At 39.1% G+C, this 23421-nt stretch overlaps 1 protein-coding gene across 8 annotated transcripts in view; it reads left to right on the top strand.

Moving 5' to 3' along the window:
- The window catches only part of ATF7IP (activating transcription factor 7 interacting protein), a 72356-nt gene that overhangs the window by 5605 nt on the left and 43330 nt on the right, over window positions 1–23421 (top strand). For 2 of the 8 annotated variants that reach the window (XR_014012028.1, XM_081209495.1), the window contains exon 1: window positions 3019–3104. The exons of 2 other annotated variants lie outside the window; for them this stretch is intronic. Coding sequence is in view for 4 of the 6 variants with exons in the window: in XM_081209495.1 (XP_081065621.1) it covers window positions 3058–3104 (47 nt within the window). In the remaining 2 variants the exon portion in view is untranslated. Of the gene's footprint in view, window positions 1–740; window positions 766–3018; window positions 3105–9069; window positions 9401–17146; window positions 17172–23421 lie in introns of those variants that run through there. 4 more of the 8 variants (XM_081209498.1, XM_081209496.1, XM_081209497.1 and 1 more) reach the window with 4 other exon arrangements.

The raw sequence follows: 23421 nt of genomic DNA, 5'->3' as shown, positions 1-23421 counted from the left end.
CAAATTTTTGTTTACGTCCACCATTATTTTGTTTGCACCAACCCTATTCCCTTTTTGAAATTGTCCTGGCTTATAAAGGGGAACTTGGGGTGGTCTGAAGACAGTTGGGGAAATATGGAGTCTCTCCTGAGCAGTGCAAGATATTCCTGCTGTTCCTTCCCCCCTCCACAATCTGCAGCATAAAATGAGAGGTGGTTGCTTCCCTTCCACAAAGTGCTCTTCAGTTCGCTGAGAACTAGGAGGCAAAGGAGAGTAGTTGTCATGGCTGGACATGTTTGTGAACCCCTGCTAGTCTAATTAAATGGTAATTTGCATTGAGCTTTGGTATTTATAATATTAAATTATTAAACTGCAATGATTAAGCAACTACTTGTTGTTAATAGTGAAAACTGCTACAGCTGTAAAGAGAGGAGAGTGGGTCACTAATAAAGCTATATCACCATAAAGCCATGTATTGTGTAATAAAGAATAATTCTGGACTGAATCAAAATATGCAGTGTACTGAAGACTGCATATGTAGTGCTCATCTTACCTAAATATTTGCAAATCACCTTTCATTTGATTATCTCATACAAGATGCAGCTTCATTATTTTGACTTCATAGTAGAAAATACACCATTGATTTATGATGAATGGATGGGTAGTCATCTAGTTATTTATATACTAATGATTATTCAAGTGTCCCTATTCTTGTGCTTTTTGTCACCAAAATTGTACTACTGAAACACAAGACAGCCGTACTTCCAGACTTGAGGTAATGCTGAGGTATGTACAAGCTAAGGAACAAATCTAAAGGGGGGATGGGACCCTGCCCCAGCATTTAATGAATCAATAGGATGGATTGTGGAGACAGAGACACTGTGGGGGGTGGGCAGTGGAGTAGAATTGTGTGGCTGGAACCGGAAGACAAAAACATATAAAGAGTAGAAAAGATCAGTTCATTGTTTGGATAGAAGCCATTTCTATCTAAAGTCATTTAGTTTTAAATTACTCTGGAAGCAGAAGATAGAGCTGCTCATAGACATCAGTGAAGAGATTATATAATTTAATGTACAGGCAATCCTTGTTTTGTGCAGGGGTTATGTTCCCCCATGGGTGTTAGCAGAAGACACCCCCCCGCACACACAGCCTAGGCTTGTGCCCCGGGAGGTCACTTTGGTTCTGCTAACACAGCAGTTTGACTTTACCCCTCGGAGGCACACCCTCTTGAGACAGAAGGATGCCAACAAAAACATGCCTGTCGTTTGCCTGTCCTAAACTCCTTTGTGAGTCTTTCCTTCTATGTGAGAAGATCATGAATATAATGCAGAATCTTTTTTGCACTCTCTCTAGATTATCATCATTTTGATGTTTATATTCAGGTTATTTCTTTTTAGATATAATTTTTTATTAGTTTTACATATAATCACATTGCGTAACATCATATCCTCTTATTAAATCTCTTTGGCTCAACTGCGCCTAACAACGTCCCCTCACTCCTGCCTTACAAACTTAAATTTTGTATCTTTGCATTTCACTTCCTTTCCTATTCTTGTTGTATCATTACCTAAGTTATTACATTACTTATCCTGAGTAGGTAGTAATTTCATCTTACAAATCTTCAGGTAACACTGCTAGTGATGTTATATTCAGGTTCCTTCTATTTGGACTCTTTTTGGTTAGTGTTGTGTATTGCATTCTACTAACTGCTCAGGACCGCAATACCTCAAGGACCTCCTCCCCATATAAACCAAACCAGGCTTTTGTGTTCATTATCTGAGGTCCTTCTTCGTGTTCCTACACGAGAAGTCTGGAGGGTAGTAACGTGAAAACAGGCCTTTTCTGCAGTGGCTCCTGTGACAGAAAAGTTTGTTTTTGCTGGGCAGGTTGGGTCAACAAGTGTTTTCTTCTTTCTCCCTGCCCCTAAATGGTTAAATGAATGGCAGCTTATGACTGGCTGGGGTTCCAGGAGAGGGAGTTGAAAAGGGGAGGTTTTGGAGAGACAGTTGGTAGGTAGGGAGTGAGAGGAGAGAGAGTTGGGTCAGGGTAGAAACATCCACTCTCAGGAATATATCAAAAGCTAGAGAAAGAAGTCTCTGAGTTTAGTGTGAAGGACAGTGTGTGGCGTCCTGTAGGAGTAATTCGACCAGGAATTAACTGGGATGCTGAGCCTGAGCCAGGAGAAGCTGTGAAAATACAGTCTATTTAGGACTCATTCCAGTCAGGAAGGGAGAGATTCTTCTAGAAAGAGAAGACTCTCAAACCAGTTAAGAGGGATGTGGTGATCCCTTGAGTCTGTTTCTTGGAGTACCTCAGGAGTAGGGGTGTGTAAGGACCAAAGAATTAAGCGGCAACAGCTGGGCAACAACAGAAAGAACTGAAATAACATTATAATCTGAAGTATCCTATGTTTGACCCACTTGTGTCATAAACTTCCTTTGTTTAATGACATCTTTATTGTTTATTTGATCAAACCCTGCCTGAGACTCCAAATTATTAAGTTTTCCCTCACACAAGTCCCCCACAAGATAATCTGGGGTAGTTTGTAAGAATTCATGAAATTGGTGTTCTATGAAGTGGGTACACTACATTTCAATGAGGGTGGCCCCAACAGCGCCAGGGGAAATAGTGCCGTTGCGCTGGGGCAGCTCCCCATTGGTGAAATGCTTTCCCCAGGGAGGTTCGTTTGGTGCCTTCATTATATATCTGTATGTGCCAGGCAAAGCCTTTCCTCTTTAACCAGACCTTTGGCTGATTAATATTCTACAGCCTTTTTAATGTACTTGTGGGAGAGGGTGCTATTATTTTGTTGTTTTAACTACTTGTGTTTTTATATTGTAGTTTTATCTTGTGAAATGCCCTGATATCTTTTGATGAAGGCTGGTATATAAATCTTAACAAGTTAATAATAATAATAATAATAATAATAATAATAATAATAATAATAATAATAATAATAATGACAACAACAACAACTGATCAAGGAGGCCTTCATGTTTCTAATCAGGGTTTTACTTTGATCCTGTTAGTCAGAAGACATAGTACCTCCGCTGTCATTGATTGCATCGGTGGGGAAGGATGATCAATTCGTTTTATCCTTTTAAAGGTCTGAGCAGTTCCATCAGGTAATGTACCCAGTTTTAGTTAGGTAGTTATATGGACTTTTCTTTAAAGTTTCCTTTTCCAGCAGCTCTTCAGTTGAGGATCTCTGAGTAACTTTGGACCAGTACCTGTGTCTTGGCCTAACCTACCTCACATACTTGTTAGAATAAAATAGGGAGATGAAGTACCATGTATGGTACCTTGAGCTCCTTGGAAAAAAACAGGGTATAAATGTAATAACTAAATTAGTAAGTTTGCGTAGTAAGCAAATGTATTAATTATAATAATTTTTCAAAAATGTTATTTCAGTAGTGAATATTAAATAGGAGAATGCTAGAAAAAGAACAGGTTTTTAGATTTTTTTTAGTGTGAAGGTTTTTTTTTGTTGTTTTGTTTTTAAGGAACTCAAAGGCATTGTTCAGGAAACTGCTTCATGTTTCAATTGTTTAATATCTTAAGCACTAGTATCATAACACATAGCCTGGACAACCAGGCACCTGGGATTTGTTTAGCCAGGACAATGAAGTAACATTTATCTCTATGACAAATCCAGTTTCCAGTTCTTGTATGACAAATCATCTACAATTTGAAATTGAGAGGTAGGATACAAATATTCCAAGAAAATCCTGTAATCATCAAGAAGTGTATCTATATTGGCTTTAGTTGTCAGGAACATCCTGGATCCAACTGGATATAGCCTTGGCCTTGAAACATGCGTCCTGTATACGTTTCCTCAACAAAGTTTTGAGTGAACCATTTATGATTCATTTATGAAGAGCCACAGATCAGCCATAGAGCCACATGCAGAAGACCCCAGATTTATTCCCTAGCAGGCATACAAAATGCTCCATCCCTGGAGGATGGGTAGTCAGTCTAGATAATACTGAGATGGATGGACCAGTGGTATGAGGCAATTTCCTATGATTTTAATGTGTATTTGGATGTGCCTTGGAAGTCAAATGGCTTATGTGGTGTCTTTCAATTTTCTCAATGGGAATTGCCGACAGCCCTTTGTTCCTTGGTTGTCGAATGTTTCGGAAGTCAAACAGTCTTCTGGAACGGATTACTTTCGACACCTGAGGTACCACTGTATATTATTTATTTGGGACCTCTTACTATAATCTAAGATCAGCAGGCTCTGATAGTCAGTGACGCATGATAGCTCCCCTCCCCCCATATTCTGGGCAATTTTCCTCTATTGTAGTTTTTCATATAAATTTGGTATTTCAGAAAATTCATTGCTTCATAAAGTTAATTAGTAACCTCATAAATTGATCCAATACTAGTTAAACTTAGTTGTTTCAAATATATTATCTTTTTCCAGATTACTATACTACTGAAAGGAAATACACTCCTCTTTGGATGTGCTAAAATTAGTGTGAATAAGCACCATCATCCGCTCTCCCAATGTAAACAAGGGAAATGTATGCAGTCAAGTGTTCAAATAAAAATAATTTTGAATAAAACTTTGATTTTTAAAAAGCAATATATAAGCCAAGCTAATGTGCTCTGTTTCCAGCCCCCTTCCCATCAAATATTTTTGTTTAACTATTTTCAGCTATTGTTATTAGCATGGTGTGTATGATTTGGTTTGGGCCACAATGTAAAGACACTGGGAAATTTTCCAGAAAAAAAGGCATTATGCATGTTTCATTAGGGTTTTCAATGAATCTGACAATGTGGCACTGCACTTGGCTCTGTGAAAGACCAAGATTCCAAGCTTGAAATGCTGGGCCTGATTATAATAATTTTATTGAGTTAATTAGTATTTGTTTGACCCATTTTCCTTTTAATGATTTTCCTGCAATGTACCCTGAAGGGATATTTCTCAGATCTTACCATGCACATTGCATTGTTACTGTATCATATGTATCTGTGGATGTCCACGAAAACTAATACAAACTTGAGAATTTGTGAAGTGGTTCTTCCTTTGTTTTTCTCTGAGAAAAAAGAAATACTTTAAAAAACTATGGAAGACAAATGCAAGATTTTAAGTTGCCTAAAAAGAACTATAAAAAGATTCAAATTGTGTTTATTGTATTCTATTTTGTTTCACATATTCACAAATGATTAGTTTACGACTGAGACTCATTAAAGACTTGTAATTCATTGTTATTTAATGTTAAAACCCATTCACATTAAATGAAATCAGACATGTTCATAAACTCTGAAAAACGGAGTTGAATCCAGGCATAGTCATGCATTACTAAGTCTAGATCCAAACCAGTTTGTATCTAGTATTAAGATATTTACAAATCTGAAAAGGTTTTGGTTTGGTTACATGAAGGCTATACACATTTGGAAGCTATACTGGCTACTCAGCTGGTAAAAAATGTACCCTTTTAATCTTCTTTGTTATACTGTTTGTTCCCGAGCACTCAAATTTTGAGAAAACTAATTAGTGAAATGGTAGTCATATCTAGGCTGACTTGGAAGTTGCAGAGAAATAGAGCTGGATATTGTCTTTGTGTTGATGACTCCTTGGCCTAAATCTTCTATTGACTGCTTTATAAGATCTTCAGTAATTTTAGGGCCAAGGTGGAACCCTAACAGTATAATTGCCATGAGACTGAAGTATAATCACCCAGTGTTCCTGGAAGTAAAGTAGAAGTAGGACCACCAAATACAAGGCCTCTCATTTCCATACCACATAATCAATTCAGGAAAATTGAATCGAATTGGTATTGAAAGTTGTAGAGATCAAGGGGAATCAAGGCCACACATCCTTGTTATTTCTAGATTGGCCTGAACTCTTTCCCCCAACTCTCAAAGTTTGGTTGCGTAGTAGAAAGCCGTTTGAGCTGCATTTGCAGGATGTCCATGGTACAGTGGTGCCCCGCAAGACGAATGCCTCGCAAGACGAAAAACCCGCTAGACGAAAGGGTTTTCCGTTTTTCGATGCGCTTCGCAAGGCGAATTTCCCTATGGGCTTGCTTCGCAAGACGAAAACGTCTTGCGATTTTTTTCGCTCCCCCCCCTTTTTCTAAGCCGCTAATAGCCTTTTAGCCGCTAAGCCTTTAATAGCCGCTAAACTGCTAATAGCGCTAAGCCGCTAATAGGGTTGCTTAGCAAGATGGAAAAACCGCTAGACGAAGAGACTCGCGGAACGGATTATTTTCGTCTTGCGAGGCACCACTGTACCTTGTTTCAGGTTAACAATCTTGCATTTTGTGATGGGGTAGGCAATTTGTGTGGCTTATAAAAATCCTTTCATTGAGGAAGGCTGAAGTAGCTCTGAGTCAGCAGTTGCCATGTTCAAAAAACAAGATTTAAGATAAACATACAACATTTATGTTTGGCACGTTTTAAAAACTCCATCACCACACCCTTGAATTGAATTTTTCATTACATTCAGATCATAGTGCTCCGAACAAGCTTGTGTAGTAATGCTAGCTGCTTTGAATCTTATTTGGAGAAACACCTGGCACAGTAGCAGTCTGAATTTCCAGAAAGGGTATCTTTTGAACACGTTTACATGTTGCAAAGTGAGTTTTGTGTGTCGCTGTTTACCACATTTTTCTCCACGTTTTGAGCCAAGGTTTGGTCTGTAATAACTGACACTACAGTCTAGAACTTCCTCAAACTCGGCCCTCCAGATGTTTTTGTGACTACAATTCCCATCATCCCTGACCACTGGTCCTGCTAGCTAGGGATCATGGGAGTTGTAGGCCAAAAACATCTGGGCAGAGTTAGACAAAGCCTGGTCTAGAAGTAGTAGAGTGAGACCAGAGCTAATAAATCCTCTTAAATGTTGAAACCAGATTTTTTTTTAAAGAAAAAACTTGCCAGTTTTGATTTTCAGAGTGTTCAGCTTCATATCATATCTGTCATTATTATTCAGATTTTGTAATTTAAAATCACTTGGCATACTTTTAGCATAAAATTTGTAAACATCTTAAAATAGCAAAATTAATTGAGTAATAATTCAGATATTTATAATGGATGAGATATGAAGCTGAATGGTGTTTTAGTAAAAACAAAGTGAATTCAAAACTTAATTACGGATATATCTTTGAAGATAGTACCTTAGGGCTCAAAAGCACATTGCTAGTAGCAAGCAATTAAAAAGTATAAATTGCTGAACATGTTTCTTTACTTCATTTTGTACTGAGGGGACAATGTGTCGAAATCCCGTAGATCCTTTGAATAACTGTTTTGTAGGGTTACATTTAACCTCTTGGATTGTCTGCAGACTGCTTTAGAATTACCTTTTATGGACATGTCTGCAGTGCATGCTCATCACGTGAGTGCCTGTTCCAGGTTTTGGTGATGTGCAAGCAAGCAGGGTGCATCAGCACTGTATTCTCACAAACATATATATAAAACCAGGTACAGTGGTACCTCGGGTTACATATGCTTCAGGTTACAGACTCCGCTAACCCATAAATAGTACCTCGGGCTAAGAACTTTGCTTCAGGATGAGAACAGAAATTGTGGCACGGCGGCAGCAGGAGGCCCCATTAGCTAAAGTGGTGTTTGAGGTTAAGAACAGTTTCAGGTTAAGAATGGACCTCCGGAACGAATTAAGTACTTAACCCGAGGTACCACTGTATTGAAGCCCCCCCCCTTTCTCCCTTCCCATAAAACTGTTTGGGCACAGAACTTGGGAATCTGGTGTAATACCTGTCTGTAACTTTCACCATTATAAGCTCATAAACAAATTTGGGCAAAGCCTCTGACTCAATGTTTGCTGTTTCTTTCAATAAAAAAAAACCTCCCTGACCATGGAAATAAAGTTTGGGAAGGGGTTAAAAGAAAAACTGGAAAGCATTCAGATATGCTCCTCCCCCTGGTAGAATCTGAAGTGGTACAGTCAGCAAAACGTTCCACATTGCAATAGATGCTTGAATCTGCTTGAAGTCAGGATCAGGTGATCTCATTGACGTTCATGAATTTTACATAGGATGCCAAGCAAATTGTCAGCAAATCACAGAACGTATCTGTAGAACAATGATTTGAACAATCAATGATTCTTTCAGTTAGCCTCTCTAAAAACAACAAGGACCCATGTTTTTGCACCATACTAGTCCTGGAAAGTGTAGTTTATCTATAACTTTTATATTTCAGTTAGTGAAGACAGATATAATCTGTAATTTGATTGCTGTATTTGAGAGGTGGTGTAGCCTAGTAATAACGAATGTGAGCTGGCAGCCAGGAAATTTCTAGTTCAAATGTTAACCACAACCACAAACTTGCTATGTCACTACTATCATGTTCAAACAGGGATGATAGCAAGAATTTCTACAATGATTTATGTGAGGTGCAACACTCTAAAACACTATCTACATTATTTTGATGTTCATAATCATGGGGTATGATAAGGAGGTAGCTACTGCTAACTTCTGTAATTTAGTTGAATTTCTTGTTTTTAACCCTTCATGCATAGAATAGGAAAATACACAATAAAAATATTATACATGCAAAAAGAAAGGAAAACTATATTATACTTGAAATCATGCTGAAATAATTATCTAGAGTGAACAACAAGCCTACAAATTATGATTCTCCTATTATGACATGAGGTATATTTAATCTCTGTTCTATTCTATGTGTATTCTGTCCTTTGTGGCTGAAAGGGCAAATGTTACTGCAAATACTTAATCTGTCTCGCATATATGCTTCTGTTAAAGCAATTTTGCACCTCTGCATACTATCCTGTTAGACAGAAGTCTGTTGTAGGTCTTTAAACCAGAACATATTTAAGGAAGGAATTGAGTTCATTGGTGTTTGAAAAAACCTAATTACCTATTCCCCTGCACAACTTTTGAAAAATGCTTCTGTAATGTTTATAGTGTGAATGATTTGAGTAGGGTTTCTAATGCCTTAAGAAAAGAGAGAACTGAAATCTGGCTCCTGAGTAGCATTCCCTGCCTGCCAGTAATATTTGGCTTCATTCCTGTTGTCAATAATATGTGACATGGACTTACAGCTGCTTGGATTCAGATCAGGATTGGAGTGTTATATCCTGATCTACCGACTGGTTCAGAGAGGCACTCTTTGTGCCTTGTGAGTTTTTTTCTGTTTGTAGCACTTGTGCTCCAAGATACTGCAGCGTCTCTGCAGCATGTGCACTAATAGCCACTGTGTGTGTGTGTACTACTGTGTAAGGAGGGAGGTGCTTTGTGATAAGTGCTTTACACACTGCTGCGTTGTTACTGGCTGCTGTTGAATGCACACAGTGCAGCCATCTTAGTCGCACTTTCAGTGTAGCTGAAACAGTGCAGTCTCAAAATGGCTGACGAAATGTTCTCTGGAGCTGTTTAGCCTGCCTGTATGCTAATGAGCATATCTGGTGAAGTCACATGTTACAGATTCTGAGGTAAGAAACAATTCTGGATTTTGCTTTTCTATAAATAGTTCAGGATGTGTGTGCATAGAAGTGTGAGACCAAAAACCCCAATTATTGGCAAAGTGGGTATTTTTTAAGTTTTCAGCTGTCGGTGAAGGTAAGTTTCACACGCGTGTTTCACAAGGATTGTGGAGGTGCTTGCTGGGGTCAAAGGTCACTGTTCTTAAAAGGCGCTGTAATTTGGTGTTGCCACCATTTTGAGGAGTCAGAATCAGCTGATTTTTTTAAAAAAAGAAAATAGTGGATCTTTGCTAGCTTTGTATTCAACTTTGTATAAAGGATGAAGCAGTAGCGCAGCCACCAACATTTTTTTTTTAATCTTAAATTCTTGAGATACTTAGATTATTGTAATTTTGGAAGAATATAGAACCCCATTGTATTGCTAAATAATTACTTAACTACTTTATGCATTTATCCAGTGTGGTGTTGTCAGAAATAATAATTTTAGAATTTACTGTATTGCAAGAAATAATAGAAATAAAATTTAAGTTTTAGACCTTGACGCTGTTCCATTTTAGATATGAGCTAATTTAAAACACAAAAATTATGGCATATATTTTTATTTAAATATATTAAGTGTACCGTGAAGATTTTCACTGGCCCAGAAAATGAGGTAAGTGACAGCACATGCTTACAAAGGTAACATTTAGATTTCCAGCTTGAAGACTATTTTCCAAAACATGAGCTTTAGGGGTAGAAGCTGAATATTGCTCCTGAACTCAGGACCCATAATGTTGCGCATTATGTCCTACATAAGTGAAGTCTACATAAGAACAGTTTAACATTACATAGACTTCTTAATTTTTTAAGCGGTACACCACAATTAATAGGGGAAATGTCAGGTATCTTTCTAAAATGGAGTTCCCAGCATGGTCACACTGTTTTGTAATTTGGAAACAATTTAGATCTCAGCGGACCTAATTCTTAATGGTTCGAGTAATGGGGGAAACTTGCTCGTGGTCTTGACTCTGCTGACAGAAGCACCATGGTGGGGACAGTGGGGGGCAGTGTCTCCCCTTTTTCTTTCTTATGACCGTTCTGGGGAGGAGCTGATGGGTTTGCGTTCCTTGCCACCTCAGAGGTTATGGGGAAACAAACCATATCTTCTCTACTTACCCTATCAAAATTTATGATCCTTCGTTCTCAGTAGGTATCATTTCTTACATGGAGAATTAATTTGTAGAATTATGGATCTCAAGTAATATAGTGGGCAGTTTCCCCCTGAACTAAATGTGTGTCCTTTGTAACTGCAAAATGGGCATATCGCATTCTCATACGGATATGAGAATGCAATACAGTGGTGCCTCGCAAGACGAAAAGAATCCGTTCTGTGATTCTCTTCGTCTGGCGGTTTTTTCTTCTTGCGAAGCAAGCCCATTGACGGATTAGCGCTATTAGCGGCTTTTAGCAGCTTATCTGCTGATCGGATCAACTGATAAGCGGCTTAGCGGCTTAGAAAAAGGGGGGGAGGAAAAAAAACCAGGAACTCGCAAGACATTGTCTTACGAAGCAAGCCCATAGGAGATTCGTTTTGCGAAGCACCTCCAAAACGGAAAACCCTTTCGTCTAGCGGGTTTTCCGTCTTGCGGGGCACCACTGTATGTGAGTTGGACCCATATTTGTAATAATAATAATAATAATAATAATAATAATATAAAAATAATTAATTATTTATACCATGCCCATTTGGCTGTGTTTCCCCAGCCACTCTGGGCGGCTCTCTTGTGGCAAATTTGATAATTGTAATAAAACTTAAACAGTAAAAATACTACTGAAAACAAATTCTTTTAGATTTCACTAAAGTTTACGTAAATAGTTTAAGTACATTGAATGGAATGTGGTTTTGTTTACTGTGGTACCTTTTATGTAGAACAAATTTTCAGTATTTATTCATTAAGTTTAGTGTTCATACGTTACCTGTATGCCAGTTGAATTTCTTTGTTAAATATTGCAAATAATTAAAATTATATGTTGGAAGGTCTCTTGTAAAATTAGCTAGATTTATTTGTTAGCTGTTAAATCTGGACCTTTTTAAATATCTCAGCTAGTGGAAACAAGAGAATAATTATCAGGGAGCAGACCAAAATGGTTTTGCTTGACTGTATCTTTATGCCACTGTTTTTTCCTGTTGACTCTCAGTACTGTGCCAGTTGACTGAGGACAATGCATAGGTACAATAAAAAAATCCTAGAGTTTCCATTTGCTGTCTTATGCATTGGTAGGCTATTTTAATTATATTCAAGAAATACTAGCTTAGTAATTAATGTGGCCCACAGGCTAGAGGTTCCCCATGCCTAATTGGATTCAATTATTACTCTGTGGGATAAGTAAATTTCAGGTATGTTTCATATTTTTGTGTGAGATGCAGCTGAGGCCAAGTGTTTTGATTGCTATTGATTTCAGCATGACTCTACCATTTGAATTAATAGAATTCAACTGCACTTAACTTTATAATGGGTGTAAAATAATTACCTTAGGCTCCACTTTGCCTAAATCTCTCTAATATAGTTATCTTATTCATATTCTATGTATTTATGCCACATTTGTGATGTTCTATCATATTATTTATTGTTTGTAAGCCACTTTGGAATTCATTTGAATGAAAAGTGGTACAGTATAGAAATATAATCAGATCAGATTAAATCATCCCCAATTATATTGACTGCAGGGCCATTGGCTTCTCAAAATCTTCTCGCTTGCACACTATCTTCAAGAGTTTTATGTCATAAATATACACTTTCAGGGAAGACCAGTATAACAATTACAGTGTTAAGGAGAGCGCAGATAGTGAAACAATTTATTCTGTATTTATGATGTTTCACAACCAGATTGATGACTGTTTGTGTCTCTAGTACTTAACTGACTTTATAAAGAGACACTTAAAGTGACAGTCATGAAATGTTTTTATTTGAAATATTAGTTTGTCTTCAGGTTAAATACAGCCTGTTGAGAGTGTTTGTAAAAGTCTGATTCTGGGGTTTGCATTATTTCCCATTTCCTCTGAGATTTAAAAATATTGTCAGCATCAGCACTGCAAGATGATTTGTCCTTTATGCAGAATGAATACCATTTCCGCTGTCATGATCCCTTAATGAGATGGCGTTGACTTTCAAAAGCTGTGTTTGTGCTTGGAACTGCTTAAGTATTTTGATTGGTCTGATATTCACAAACAAACATAATAGTTACCATCTTAATAGTTATAGACTTGTTCAAAATCTATATGGATTATGCAAGAAGGTGCTGGCAAGAAACTGCATGGTAGACTGATCTTGCAAAATCTACATAGGTTTTTCATTTATTGCTTCATAATATTCATTCTCCTCTCCCTTGTAGAATCTGAGGGGTAAAATTCTGCTAGAAATTAAAGCAAGTAAATTTAATTCAGTTTTGTCTCCAAACTGATAATTTCATTAACACTAAAAATAGTACTGCCAAAATGCTACATGACTCCTGGGTTCCAAAAAATCATTATTGGATTACCCTTTTAAAACTAGGTTGAATAAAACATGATTTGTTTTTAAAGGGTTATATTATGTGTCCCTTTTAAAATAAACATTTTAAGAACTTTAAAATACATTCACATATTTTAATGGCATCAATACAACCAAAATCAAATATACACCCATTTCATAAAACTGAATCAATGACCCTCCATCAAGTACATTGTTTTGATGCTTTTCTAGAAAAAACAATGAGCCAGAGGAAAATTATAGGTCATGTGTTGTGTTTATTGTGCAAATTTGGATTCTTAAAGTGTAAACTGAGGGTGGACCTCTTTGCTTTTCATTTCATAGACAAAGGTGTGCCTAGTTATTACCACCCTTTGTTTCTGGAAAGTTCTGAGCATTTTAAGTGTTCAAGCAACTGATACTGCCATTACAGATTGCTGCTTAATGCCTGTTGTATTTTCTAATTAGTTTCTGGTTCCTTGATAGTCTGGCATGAAGTCTTTCTCAAGAAAAATACTTGATAAAACACGGCTGAAATGCAGATACTTTTCAGACAGAATTATTATTAGAAACTATTATTAAACTAAAGTATTGAAAGGAAGAAATGGACAAAATAGCAAGAAAACTAGTAATATAAGTGTGTACTTGGACCGATGTCTTTCTTCATTGCTTATCTAAAATTGGATTAGTAAGCAAAGCCACAGAAATTTACAAAGCCTTTCTTCAGGCATTTCACAGTGAGTTCTGCCTAGAACTATTCAGGACAGTATTCCATATGGTGGGCATCAGGTAAAATCCAGAAGAGACTTGCAAGCTGGGCCAATTATGAATGACAACATTTACCAGAGCTATAAAATTATGCTAGGCAATAAGCTTATCATTATTTAAATGAACAAAATTGCATAATAAATCAAATGTGAGAAAGTTGATAAACATTTTAGAAATCCTTTGAGAAATAATGAAAATTATTTCTAATGACCAAATTCCATTATTTACTGGTAAATTCAGTCAATCGTTTTATTTGTAGGCCGCCTTTCCAAAGTTAAAGCCACACTCAAGTCATCTTGCAATATATAAAAAACTACATAACTACAAACATAACATCAAAAAGTACTCAACCAAATTAAACAATTTCTATGTAAATAATAAGATCCAAAATAAAGATACCAAAAAAACCACCATCAACAACAGCTCCCTCTTAAAAAATGCCCCAGCCGAAGATTCAACACCAAGAAGGGCTCGGGAAACCCAGCCAGATGGGTGGGGTGTAAATAATACTATTACTGCTGCTGCTGCTGCTGCTGCTGCTGCTGCTACTACTACTACTACTACTACTACTACTACTACTACTATATTATTATTAAGTAATTTCTTTTTCAGATTTTGCGATGAGTTCATTTTTCAAAATTCACTTTGACTGCATTGTTGAATTCTTTTACTCCAGCAGAACCTTTCTTCTAAAGAAAAGGTTTAGAGGAAGTTATTGGCTACTTGAGTTAAAGGCATTTACCCTGCCACTTTGATAATGATTTATTTACAGATCCCTTGATATTGTTATTATTTCTTGTGTTTATGTGTTACCCTTCCTGTAGGAGCCTGGGACAGTGTGCAAAAGCATTAAACTATGGGCATCACGAAACATTAGTTAAAGCATCTAAAAACTTTATTTATTACATTTGTCAGTCACTTTATACAGAAGGCAAGTCTCAAAGCAGTTCAATAAGATAAAATACAATAAATAAAAGCAATGTAAAATCCGTAAAATTTAAAACAATGAACAGTGCAAAAATGTATAAAATGTGTTCACCCGGCAATATATTAATAAGCACAAGTCCTATCCATCTAACTAAAAGATGAGCAGTCAGAGGCAACTTAATTACCAATTCCCTGGGTGAACAAAAAGTTATTAGCTTGGTGCTAACGATGGTGGCAAGTACAGGCAACAACCGATTTGGGTGTATCTGAATGACATGCAATCATGCATTCATGTATGGCCCATTATGTAATAGACTGGAAATTTACCCCTCTAGACTTGAAGTACAAATCTCTTAATGACAATGAGGGCTCACAAAGTTCTGCCAATCCCCATACTTTATAATTTATAATTATAATATAATTTAGAAGTACTTGAAAATCTGAAGATGTCAAGGATTTCACCAGTACAAAATGATGCCGATAACAACACCAGACCAAAAAGAATATCACTGGGCAAGCCCATATAATGTGCCTCAACTAGGCATTCTCAGTATTACACCTCCAACATCTGTATTAGAACAGTGCCTTCCTATGCAAATGAGATGGAGCCCAATGTACTTGAAATCTTGGGGGGGGGGGCTGGATCTTGCTTAATTGCAAGTCTAAGGAAACATGCCATATAGATTCACAAGTAATATACCATTGTTTAGGCTGTGTGATACGTTTTAATCCCCTATTCCACACATCTCTGAGTTGTTACAAAGTTCTGTTAAGCATTTACACACAGCGGTTTAACTTTTTGAAAGGATCCTGTAATTCTGTCCAACAGATTAAGTGCTCAAAAGAGATGGGCCACATATATAGGTACCAGAAACTGCTGTAACTGAAGATCTGAACTTGGCAGTAATTGATATTTAAATCCTAAATAGGTTCAGATTGATAATTTTTGTCATTTCCTATCAGATGATTAATTAATATATCCCATATTCAATCCATTTCCCCCACAAAGAATTTATAAAGTGGATTAGAATTTTATACCTCTCTGCTGAATTACCAGTAAGAAAAAAACAGAATTCTTTTAAGGGTGGCCCTCCAGATGTTGAACTTCAGCCCTTGTAATCTCTGACCATTAGCCATTATCAAAGGGATTAATGAAACCCAGGCTTCTGGTCAGTTTGCAGCCCCCCCCCCATTATTTGGTATGTCACAAAGATGCCCTAGCCAATTACAGGAAATATTCAGTGTTTAAATGGTAACACACCGCCCTGTATACATCTTTATAAAATTCATCCAAAGATCTCTACCTTTCACAAACCACAGTGGTGTTTTAGTGAAGTAACTTGTTTCAAAAAGTTGTGACCATTGGAATTCTCAAGAGTTTTGAAAATGAAAAGGACCCACTAACTGAAATAAATATGGCTTACATTTCATCAACATTACACCCTAGATAAAGTTGTATTTTAATACACTTCTAGAAACATAGCCTACACAATTCAAACTGACTGGAAAAGAGATACATACTATGTTGTTAGTCATATGGAGTATAAAGGGAGAGAAAAGTAAGAACATATATTTTCCAGTAAGCTAAATTGTCTTGTTATGTATACGTGAAGTATACATAACTTCAAACTATGTTTTACAATAGATCATATTTGGAATTTTCTGAGGCTAGAGGCAACTGATATTTATTACAGAATTTTATGTGAATATTTAGGAATCAAAGATGAGCGATAAATCCATGCATTTTCATACAAAGCATGTTGAAATATTTCATGTGTTAAACACTAACTTAATAGATATGTGAAAGTATTAAGTAAATCTCATTCTTATTTGAGCATTTTGTCAACAAACTGTTAAATGGCATGTTCAGAACCAGTCATTGGACATGGAGGACAGGGGATGTTTTACCTTGCAATATCCTGCAGCAGTTGTTTTACAAAACGAAGGCCCCTTTATGTACAGCTATAACTGCACTGTAGCTTGGCTTTGGGTTATGTCATGGATTCTGCCTTGTCTGTAATGCCCAAGGTTGTTTCCCGCACTGAAGAATTGTAGGAGATAATAGTATATTGTTTAAGCATATGGTAGTTTTATTAAGTGTAACAAATCCAGAAGGAAGACTTGCATGCAGACACTGATTTTTCTCTATATGGTTTAATGTACTGCTTTCTGTTGAGTTCTGATATGCATTTTTTTATGCTTCTGCATGGCATAAGGGAGGTATCGCACTGCACACGCTTCTGGGCAGGCAACTGCTAGCACTGCAGCAAGCAGTACAAATAGGCTCATTCTGAAGACTTTCCATTGCAGCTGGCATTTGCAGACTATGTGCTTTATAAGAGCTAATGCAATTCCTCTAGGAGCATTTATTGTGTAAATAAAAATCTCAGCATGTGCTATTCCACAGATGTGGGTGACTAAAGGAAAGGTCACACAGTAGTCAGGTTTTAGTTAAAGTGCAGTATGTTTTGCTTGTGTGAAGACAAATAAGGTTTGTTCTCAAGATGGCCGACCTAGAAGTGTTCTTCTACTGTTTTGATATGTAAGCTGCTGAGCTGAGGAGGAAGTTCTCTTGATGTATGTCAAGCTGCCTCCAGGTAAGACAACCAGTTCCTTCATAACATTTTCACAGGCCTTGGCAAGATCTTACTGCAAACTTACTACATTTAAAAAAATAATAATCATGAATTTTAAAAGCTGTATGCTCTGCTGTGTTGTAGGAGAATATGTGTGGGCTTTTGGGGTGGTTTGTGAGAGTCACAGATTATTGTGGAACTTATGGTTCTAAAATAAGATGTCTGAGCAAGTTAGTGGTTCTCTCATAAAAGGGGGTTTGTTTTAATCCACATTGTTATCAGTGTAAGTCCATTTGGCGGGAAATTGTAGTTTCCTTCAACATAAATAATAGTAAATATTGGGAGTTGTTTATATTTAAGAAAAATGCTAAAAGAGACTGCGATGGTATGGTATCTGAATTGACATACAGGCATGGGTGATAAAATATGGACTACCTTTTGATCCTACCCTCCCTCTCAAAAAGCTTATGTTCAGCCTTTAGCTTCTCAGGAAAATTCTGAGATTCACAGATTATCGTGATGTTTCTAGCCCTCAGGAGTGCATGGAGAAGTGCTGGAAATTTGACATCAAAATGTTTTTTTTTAAAAAATCAGTAGCCCAAGTTGATTATTATCTCTGTCAAAGTTTTTCAAGGGTTTAGTTACTGTTTTCACACTTGAGAGTAGCAGTCCCCCCCACCCCTGCATTTTAAAAAGCAACCAAATGTTAGTTGAAGAATAACAAGTGTAAAAGGTAAATTACTTATGGCAATATACCTGTTATAGGTTGTGGCCCTTCGTGCAAATTGCTCATCTTAACTGCAGCAGCAATACTTCCTTTGTGGGCTGCTCAGTTGAAAGCTTATTACTATGAGCAATTATTAGTTTATTTTAGAATCTAATTTTAGTTTACTTTTCAACACTGATACATTTGTGAGTTCTCTGATGAGCCTTTTTTGTACAATAGTTTTTGTATCATGAAAAAGATGTTGTGGTAGCAAAAAGAAGCTAAAGTTAAGTATTGCAGTTTTGGTGACCCAGAACTAAGCTATCTGATGGAACACGGTTGGTTCCATCTCTGCCCTGAACATTTGAGTCCCTGGTTGTGTTGGTCTGGGCAGGATTCTCTGTCATCATTCTTTCTTAAGATTGTAAATTGCATCATCAAAAAAGATGGGTAAATCATATTGATTTGTTTTAAAATGGAAATAATCTTGGTTTTGTTTCAGAATGTTGTTCATTTCTGCAAACTTGTAATTCCATCCATTTAATGGGCAAAAAAATGATGCTTTGCTGCCTGAGCCAGTTGTGAGGATGTTCCTTCAGTATTGCCTATTATCCTGCCATCATAATCTGTTCATGCAATGCAGCAGTCAAGCTTTGAGAGTATATTCTTTTCTTCTGTACATCTACACATCAGAACCACTCATTTTGTAGGCAGATTTATTGCTAGGTTAAACCTTTCCTTCTGCCTGAGCTAAATATGATTGTGTATTCTTAAGGAAGTAAATATTGGCTCTAAATGATACAAGCACCAGGCAAAAAAATCAAGGAAAGTGGTGAATTAAAGCATGTGAACAATATTATTTGAAATAGTGGAACAGGAGAAAACCCTTGTACCTTTTTTTGCAAATTAAGAGGCTCTGGTCTTTCTTGAAAATTCAGTGAATTGAAAGTTTGTATGAAGCTGCCTTAAGATGAATGGCTAATTTATCCCAGTACTGTCTAGTAGTCTATTGTCCCTCAATCTAGTGCTCACCAGATACTTTAAACTAAAATTTACATCATCCCCTGTCTGCATTGACAGTGGTAAGAGATTATGGAAGTTGATGTCCAAAACATCTGGAAGACATTAGGTTGGAAAAACTGGAAACTTGTGATTGGCAGCTCTTCAGGGTCTCGGGCAGAGAGAAAGCCATTCCCAGACCTGCTACTGGAGTTATTTTAAGTGGAGTCGCCATGGATTTTTGCATACAACACATAAATTCTACCAATCAGCAATGGCCTCTTTCCGAACTCTATTATTATTATTATTTGTTCTTCTGCTTATTTTAGTTCTGTACTAAAACTGTAAAAGTAATGTACAGTTCCTTTTGTCAGGTCCAAAACAGTTACAGAAGCCACCTTAACATATAAATCATAATATCCTGTGTCCGATTTTGTTACCAGTGCCACTACCGCTGCAACAAATAGTTCAAGCTTACTACAATTAAAAAAGATAAAAACAATAGGATCCTAAAAGTATGCTTTTCACTTAGCCTACTTTTAACGATAGCTTGGATCCAAAAGTGGTGGTGGGCAAGCAGATAGTGACTTCCTGATTTACCCTTTCTACTGTAACTGCTCCATGTCACATCACATATTCTTTTCCAGAGAGCCCCTGAGCCATAAGAAGTGTCTTATTGAGGCACATGGGAGTAAAAAACACACACACAAAACCGTTTTTTAAGTGAAATTCTGCTCATGGAAGCTGGGATTCAAGCTGTTACCACCAATTACCAGAAGAAGCATTTGTACAAACTCCCCTGCTTCCACCAATTTCTGAAACATATGAATGATTCTCCTCAGTTTGACAGATCTCAGACTTTCCACTATCCAAACGCTCATTACAGGTGACTCCCCACTTGGGGGCTGTGTTCTGGGGGCCCTGCACACATAAGTGAAATTGCATAAAGTGTATACGTAATCATGTGTCAGTAGGGCACATGTAAATGCAGGGACGTTTGTATTGCAACATTCCCTATCTGTAGCTGATCTCACTCCTCACCTGCTCACCAGTGAAGTTGATGGTAGTGTCATGTTGACTTTAAATTCCAGTTAAAACTCTTGATGTTTCACCACAAGGTCAGCATTTCCATTATTTGTGCAGATACACAAACAGTAAATCCATGTTTTAAAAGAACGCTGCGGCGCATATTGTTTCATGTATGCAAATCTCATGAGTATTTTGAGAGCTTGGTGTAAAACACGAACAAATAATTAAATAAGCAGTTATCTAAGAAAGTACAAGAATGTTCATATCCAAGAAATGTGTAATTAAAAAGTACCCTCATACTGGCAAATCTGGTGATTTGCCTCTGCCTCTGCCTTTACCCTGGCGGCGGGCTGCCTCTTTCTCATGGTTGGTTAGGATTCAGTGCTGTTCATACCTCAAACCTGAGGGCTCCTGAGAAAGAGCAGCAGGGAGTTCAGGATTCCCCAGCAGATCTCCAGGCTGCTAATGATCCTGGAGAGCCATTGGATTGAGATATCTCAACCCCAGGACCGGAGGAGTGAAGTGAAGTGAAGATAAGCTACTGAAGATAAGCTGAGGATAAGCTTCAGGCTGCACAGAAAAAGCATTTTGGTTCCTATTCTACTTGTGCAGGTAAAAATATAACTGATGTAATTCTTCAGGATGTGGTATTAGTGTGTGAAAACAGTCAAGATCCAGTGGTCATAGCTGTCAACTTACAGATTTGAAAATAAGGGACCAGCAGCCTCGAAAATAAGGGATCAGCAGCCAAAATAAGGGATTTTCTGGGCACAGGCATGTTCAACTTTGAGCCCCTCCAAGCCAAAGGCAGAAAGCCCCGCCAGCAGCCAAACGAAGCCTCAAGTTGTGGTTTCCACAGCACAGCAACCCGGTAAAGGGGATGCAGCAAGGAAAACCACCGTCAACTCTCCGCTGGGAAGCACTGAGCAAAGGCGAGTCCCCAGGCAACGCGGCTGATTTGATCGGCACAAGGCATGCAAGCTCCACCCCCCCAGTTGTTCTTAGACTCCTTATTGGGTGAGCAACGGAGCCAAACAACACAGTTGGAGCCTCCCTCCTCCCTGGCCGGCAGGCAGGGAGGGAGAGGAGCTGCTTCCTTTGAAACCTGGGAAATTTAAGGGACATCATCAATAAGGGACAGCAGCGGGACACGGCACTGGGATAAGGGACGGTTTATTTCCCGCCAAATAAGGGACGGTTGACAGCTATGTCAATGGTCCCCAGGCATGTGCCTCCAGATGGTGATGTCAGGAAGCATCCTAGCACTGAGGCATCTTCACTTGTGGTCGCAAGTAGTGGTCGCAAGTAGCCGATAATCAGGTGCAAAATTCTCCTGGCACCTGGCTAATTTCAAACACATGATACAAAAATGACATATTAACATGACTATTAACAGGTAGTTACCCTTCTAATATTGGTTCCTGGTGAATGAAAACAATTGGAATAGTTCTTTACATGTGCAAATGGAATTGGCATAATTTTCTAAAGTTACTGTCAGGGAACTGCCATCGGAGCCAAGAGTGGAGGTAAGGCTCCCCGACCATGCAGGAGAAGGGACCAGCAGAGGGAGAGAGAACACTCCCTTTGGGGAGGGTTATCAGCGTGACACCGGGGAGGAAGGGAACCAGGGAAGGACTTCGGAGAGAGGGCTCCAAGACTCTTCCACAGAGACCAGCGGGGAGAGTCCAGGACCTCCGCTGGCTACGCCTATTCTGCGCAGAAAGCTTCCGCGCAGGGAGGCTAGGCGGAGACTGGGCGTCAAGGAATTTTTATGTTGGAAGAAATTCAGGAAACGCCCACTGACGGATTCTGCCAGCGACTGACACAGCCACGGAGAAAGGGCTGTCCAGCCAGGGAAAGGTTTAGCCAGGCAGCGTTGCCTAGAACAGTGTTTCCCAACCTTTTTTGGGCAAAGGCACACTTGTTTCATGAAAAAAATCTCGAGGCACACCACCATTAGAAAATGTTTAAAAAATTAACTCTGTGCCTATATTGACTATATATAAAGTGTGTGTGTGTGTGTGTGTGTGTGTGTGTATATATATGTATATATATATATATGTGTGTGTGTGTGTGTGTATGTGTATATATATATATATAGTGTGCAGGTTTTGGTGTCTTCGGGTGTCTTCCCGTGTAAGAGTTGGGGTGTCTAGGCGACGTTTCGACGAGGTCTCACTCGTCATCTTCAGCTCGTCGAAACGTCGCCTAGACACCCCAACTCTTACACGGGAAGACACCCGAAGACACCAAAACCTGCATTCCTGTACCCGTGAAAATCTACGAAAGCATATATATAGTGTATATATATATAAAGACTATATATAAAGTATATATAAAGACTACGGATTTGTGTCACTACCCATTTCCATGAAAGGTTTATTCATGCATTTTGCACAATGCCACAATCCCACATGCAACTTTTAAAAAGGATGGGAAACACTGGGCTATGCAGCTGAGGGTGCACCGCTTATTGCCAGCAGTGCAAAATAGCTCTGCTTTGCTAATACCTGTTTAGCTGAGTAGGAAGGAGTTACAGTCCAGCAGCGTAGTCCTGTGTTATCCTAGTGCATTGGCCTTTTCAGGAAATTGGAGTCAGCGGGCACAGTTGTGAAAGCAGGGGACAGATTGGAGGTTTCAGCCTCGGGTATCTGGATGCCTGCCCTACCCAAAGATGGAAAGCAAGGGCAGAGGAGCAGACCTGGTTGCTGTCTGACTGTATGCTTAGAGCAGGGCTGGAGAAGGGGCGTGGGGCGGGGCTGACGTTGTCAGTCATCTGGAGGCCTGCCCCGGAGAGACGGAGGCACGCACTCCCCTGGACCACCTTGACGTGCATGTCGTAACCCGGGTCACCTCAGTCGTGCGAATGCGCGCCCAGCCAGGCCTCCCCCGCCGCGCTTCCCATTGCTGGGATTTGCCCGGCTTTCAGTCTCAAGGGAGGGAGGGAGGCTGCTCAAGACACGAGTCGGAGGGGCGGCCTTCCGGCGGCTACGAGGGAGGATTTTGCCCCGCCGCCTCCACGACCAGGCCTTCGCTTCACCCAGGCGCCCCATCCCTCCACCTTTTGCACGCACCTCCTTCCCGCACGCGTATGCACCCATTCTTACGTGCAAAAGGCGGCGGCAACTGCAGCTCCTCCTCCTCTAGAGACGAGGCGGGCGCTTGCTGCTGCTGCTGCCACTCGCTGGAAGCTCGCGATGGCTCTCCGTCAGCGAAGGCTTAATGGTTCCTCCCCTCCTCCTCCCCCCCGCTTCCAGGACGAATGGTACAGCCGGAGAAAGAGCGACACTCGAACTCCCGTGAGGAGGAGGAGCCTCCGACTCCCCTTAACACCTTCCGCGCCAGCTGCGGCTCTCCCTCTCTTACAACAGCCCTTCACATTTCAAGCGGTATCTCCTACCACTTTAAAGAGCGACGACTTACCCCCCCCCAAGGAATCCTGGGAACTGTATTTTGTTAAGGGTGCTGAGAACCGTTAGACTCCCACGGCACACCAGGCAACATCTCGCGGCACACTAGTGTGCCGCGGAACACCGG

Source organism: Podarcis bocagei (assembly GCF_964188305.1).
Source record: "Podarcis bocagei genome assembly, chromosome: 10".
In the NCBI taxonomy this organism is placed as follows: Eukaryota; Metazoa; Chordata; class Lepidosauria; order Squamata; family Lacertidae; genus Podarcis; species Podarcis bocagei.
Note: the sequence above shows the minus strand (reverse complement) of the source record. Positions and strands in the feature narration are given on the sequence as shown.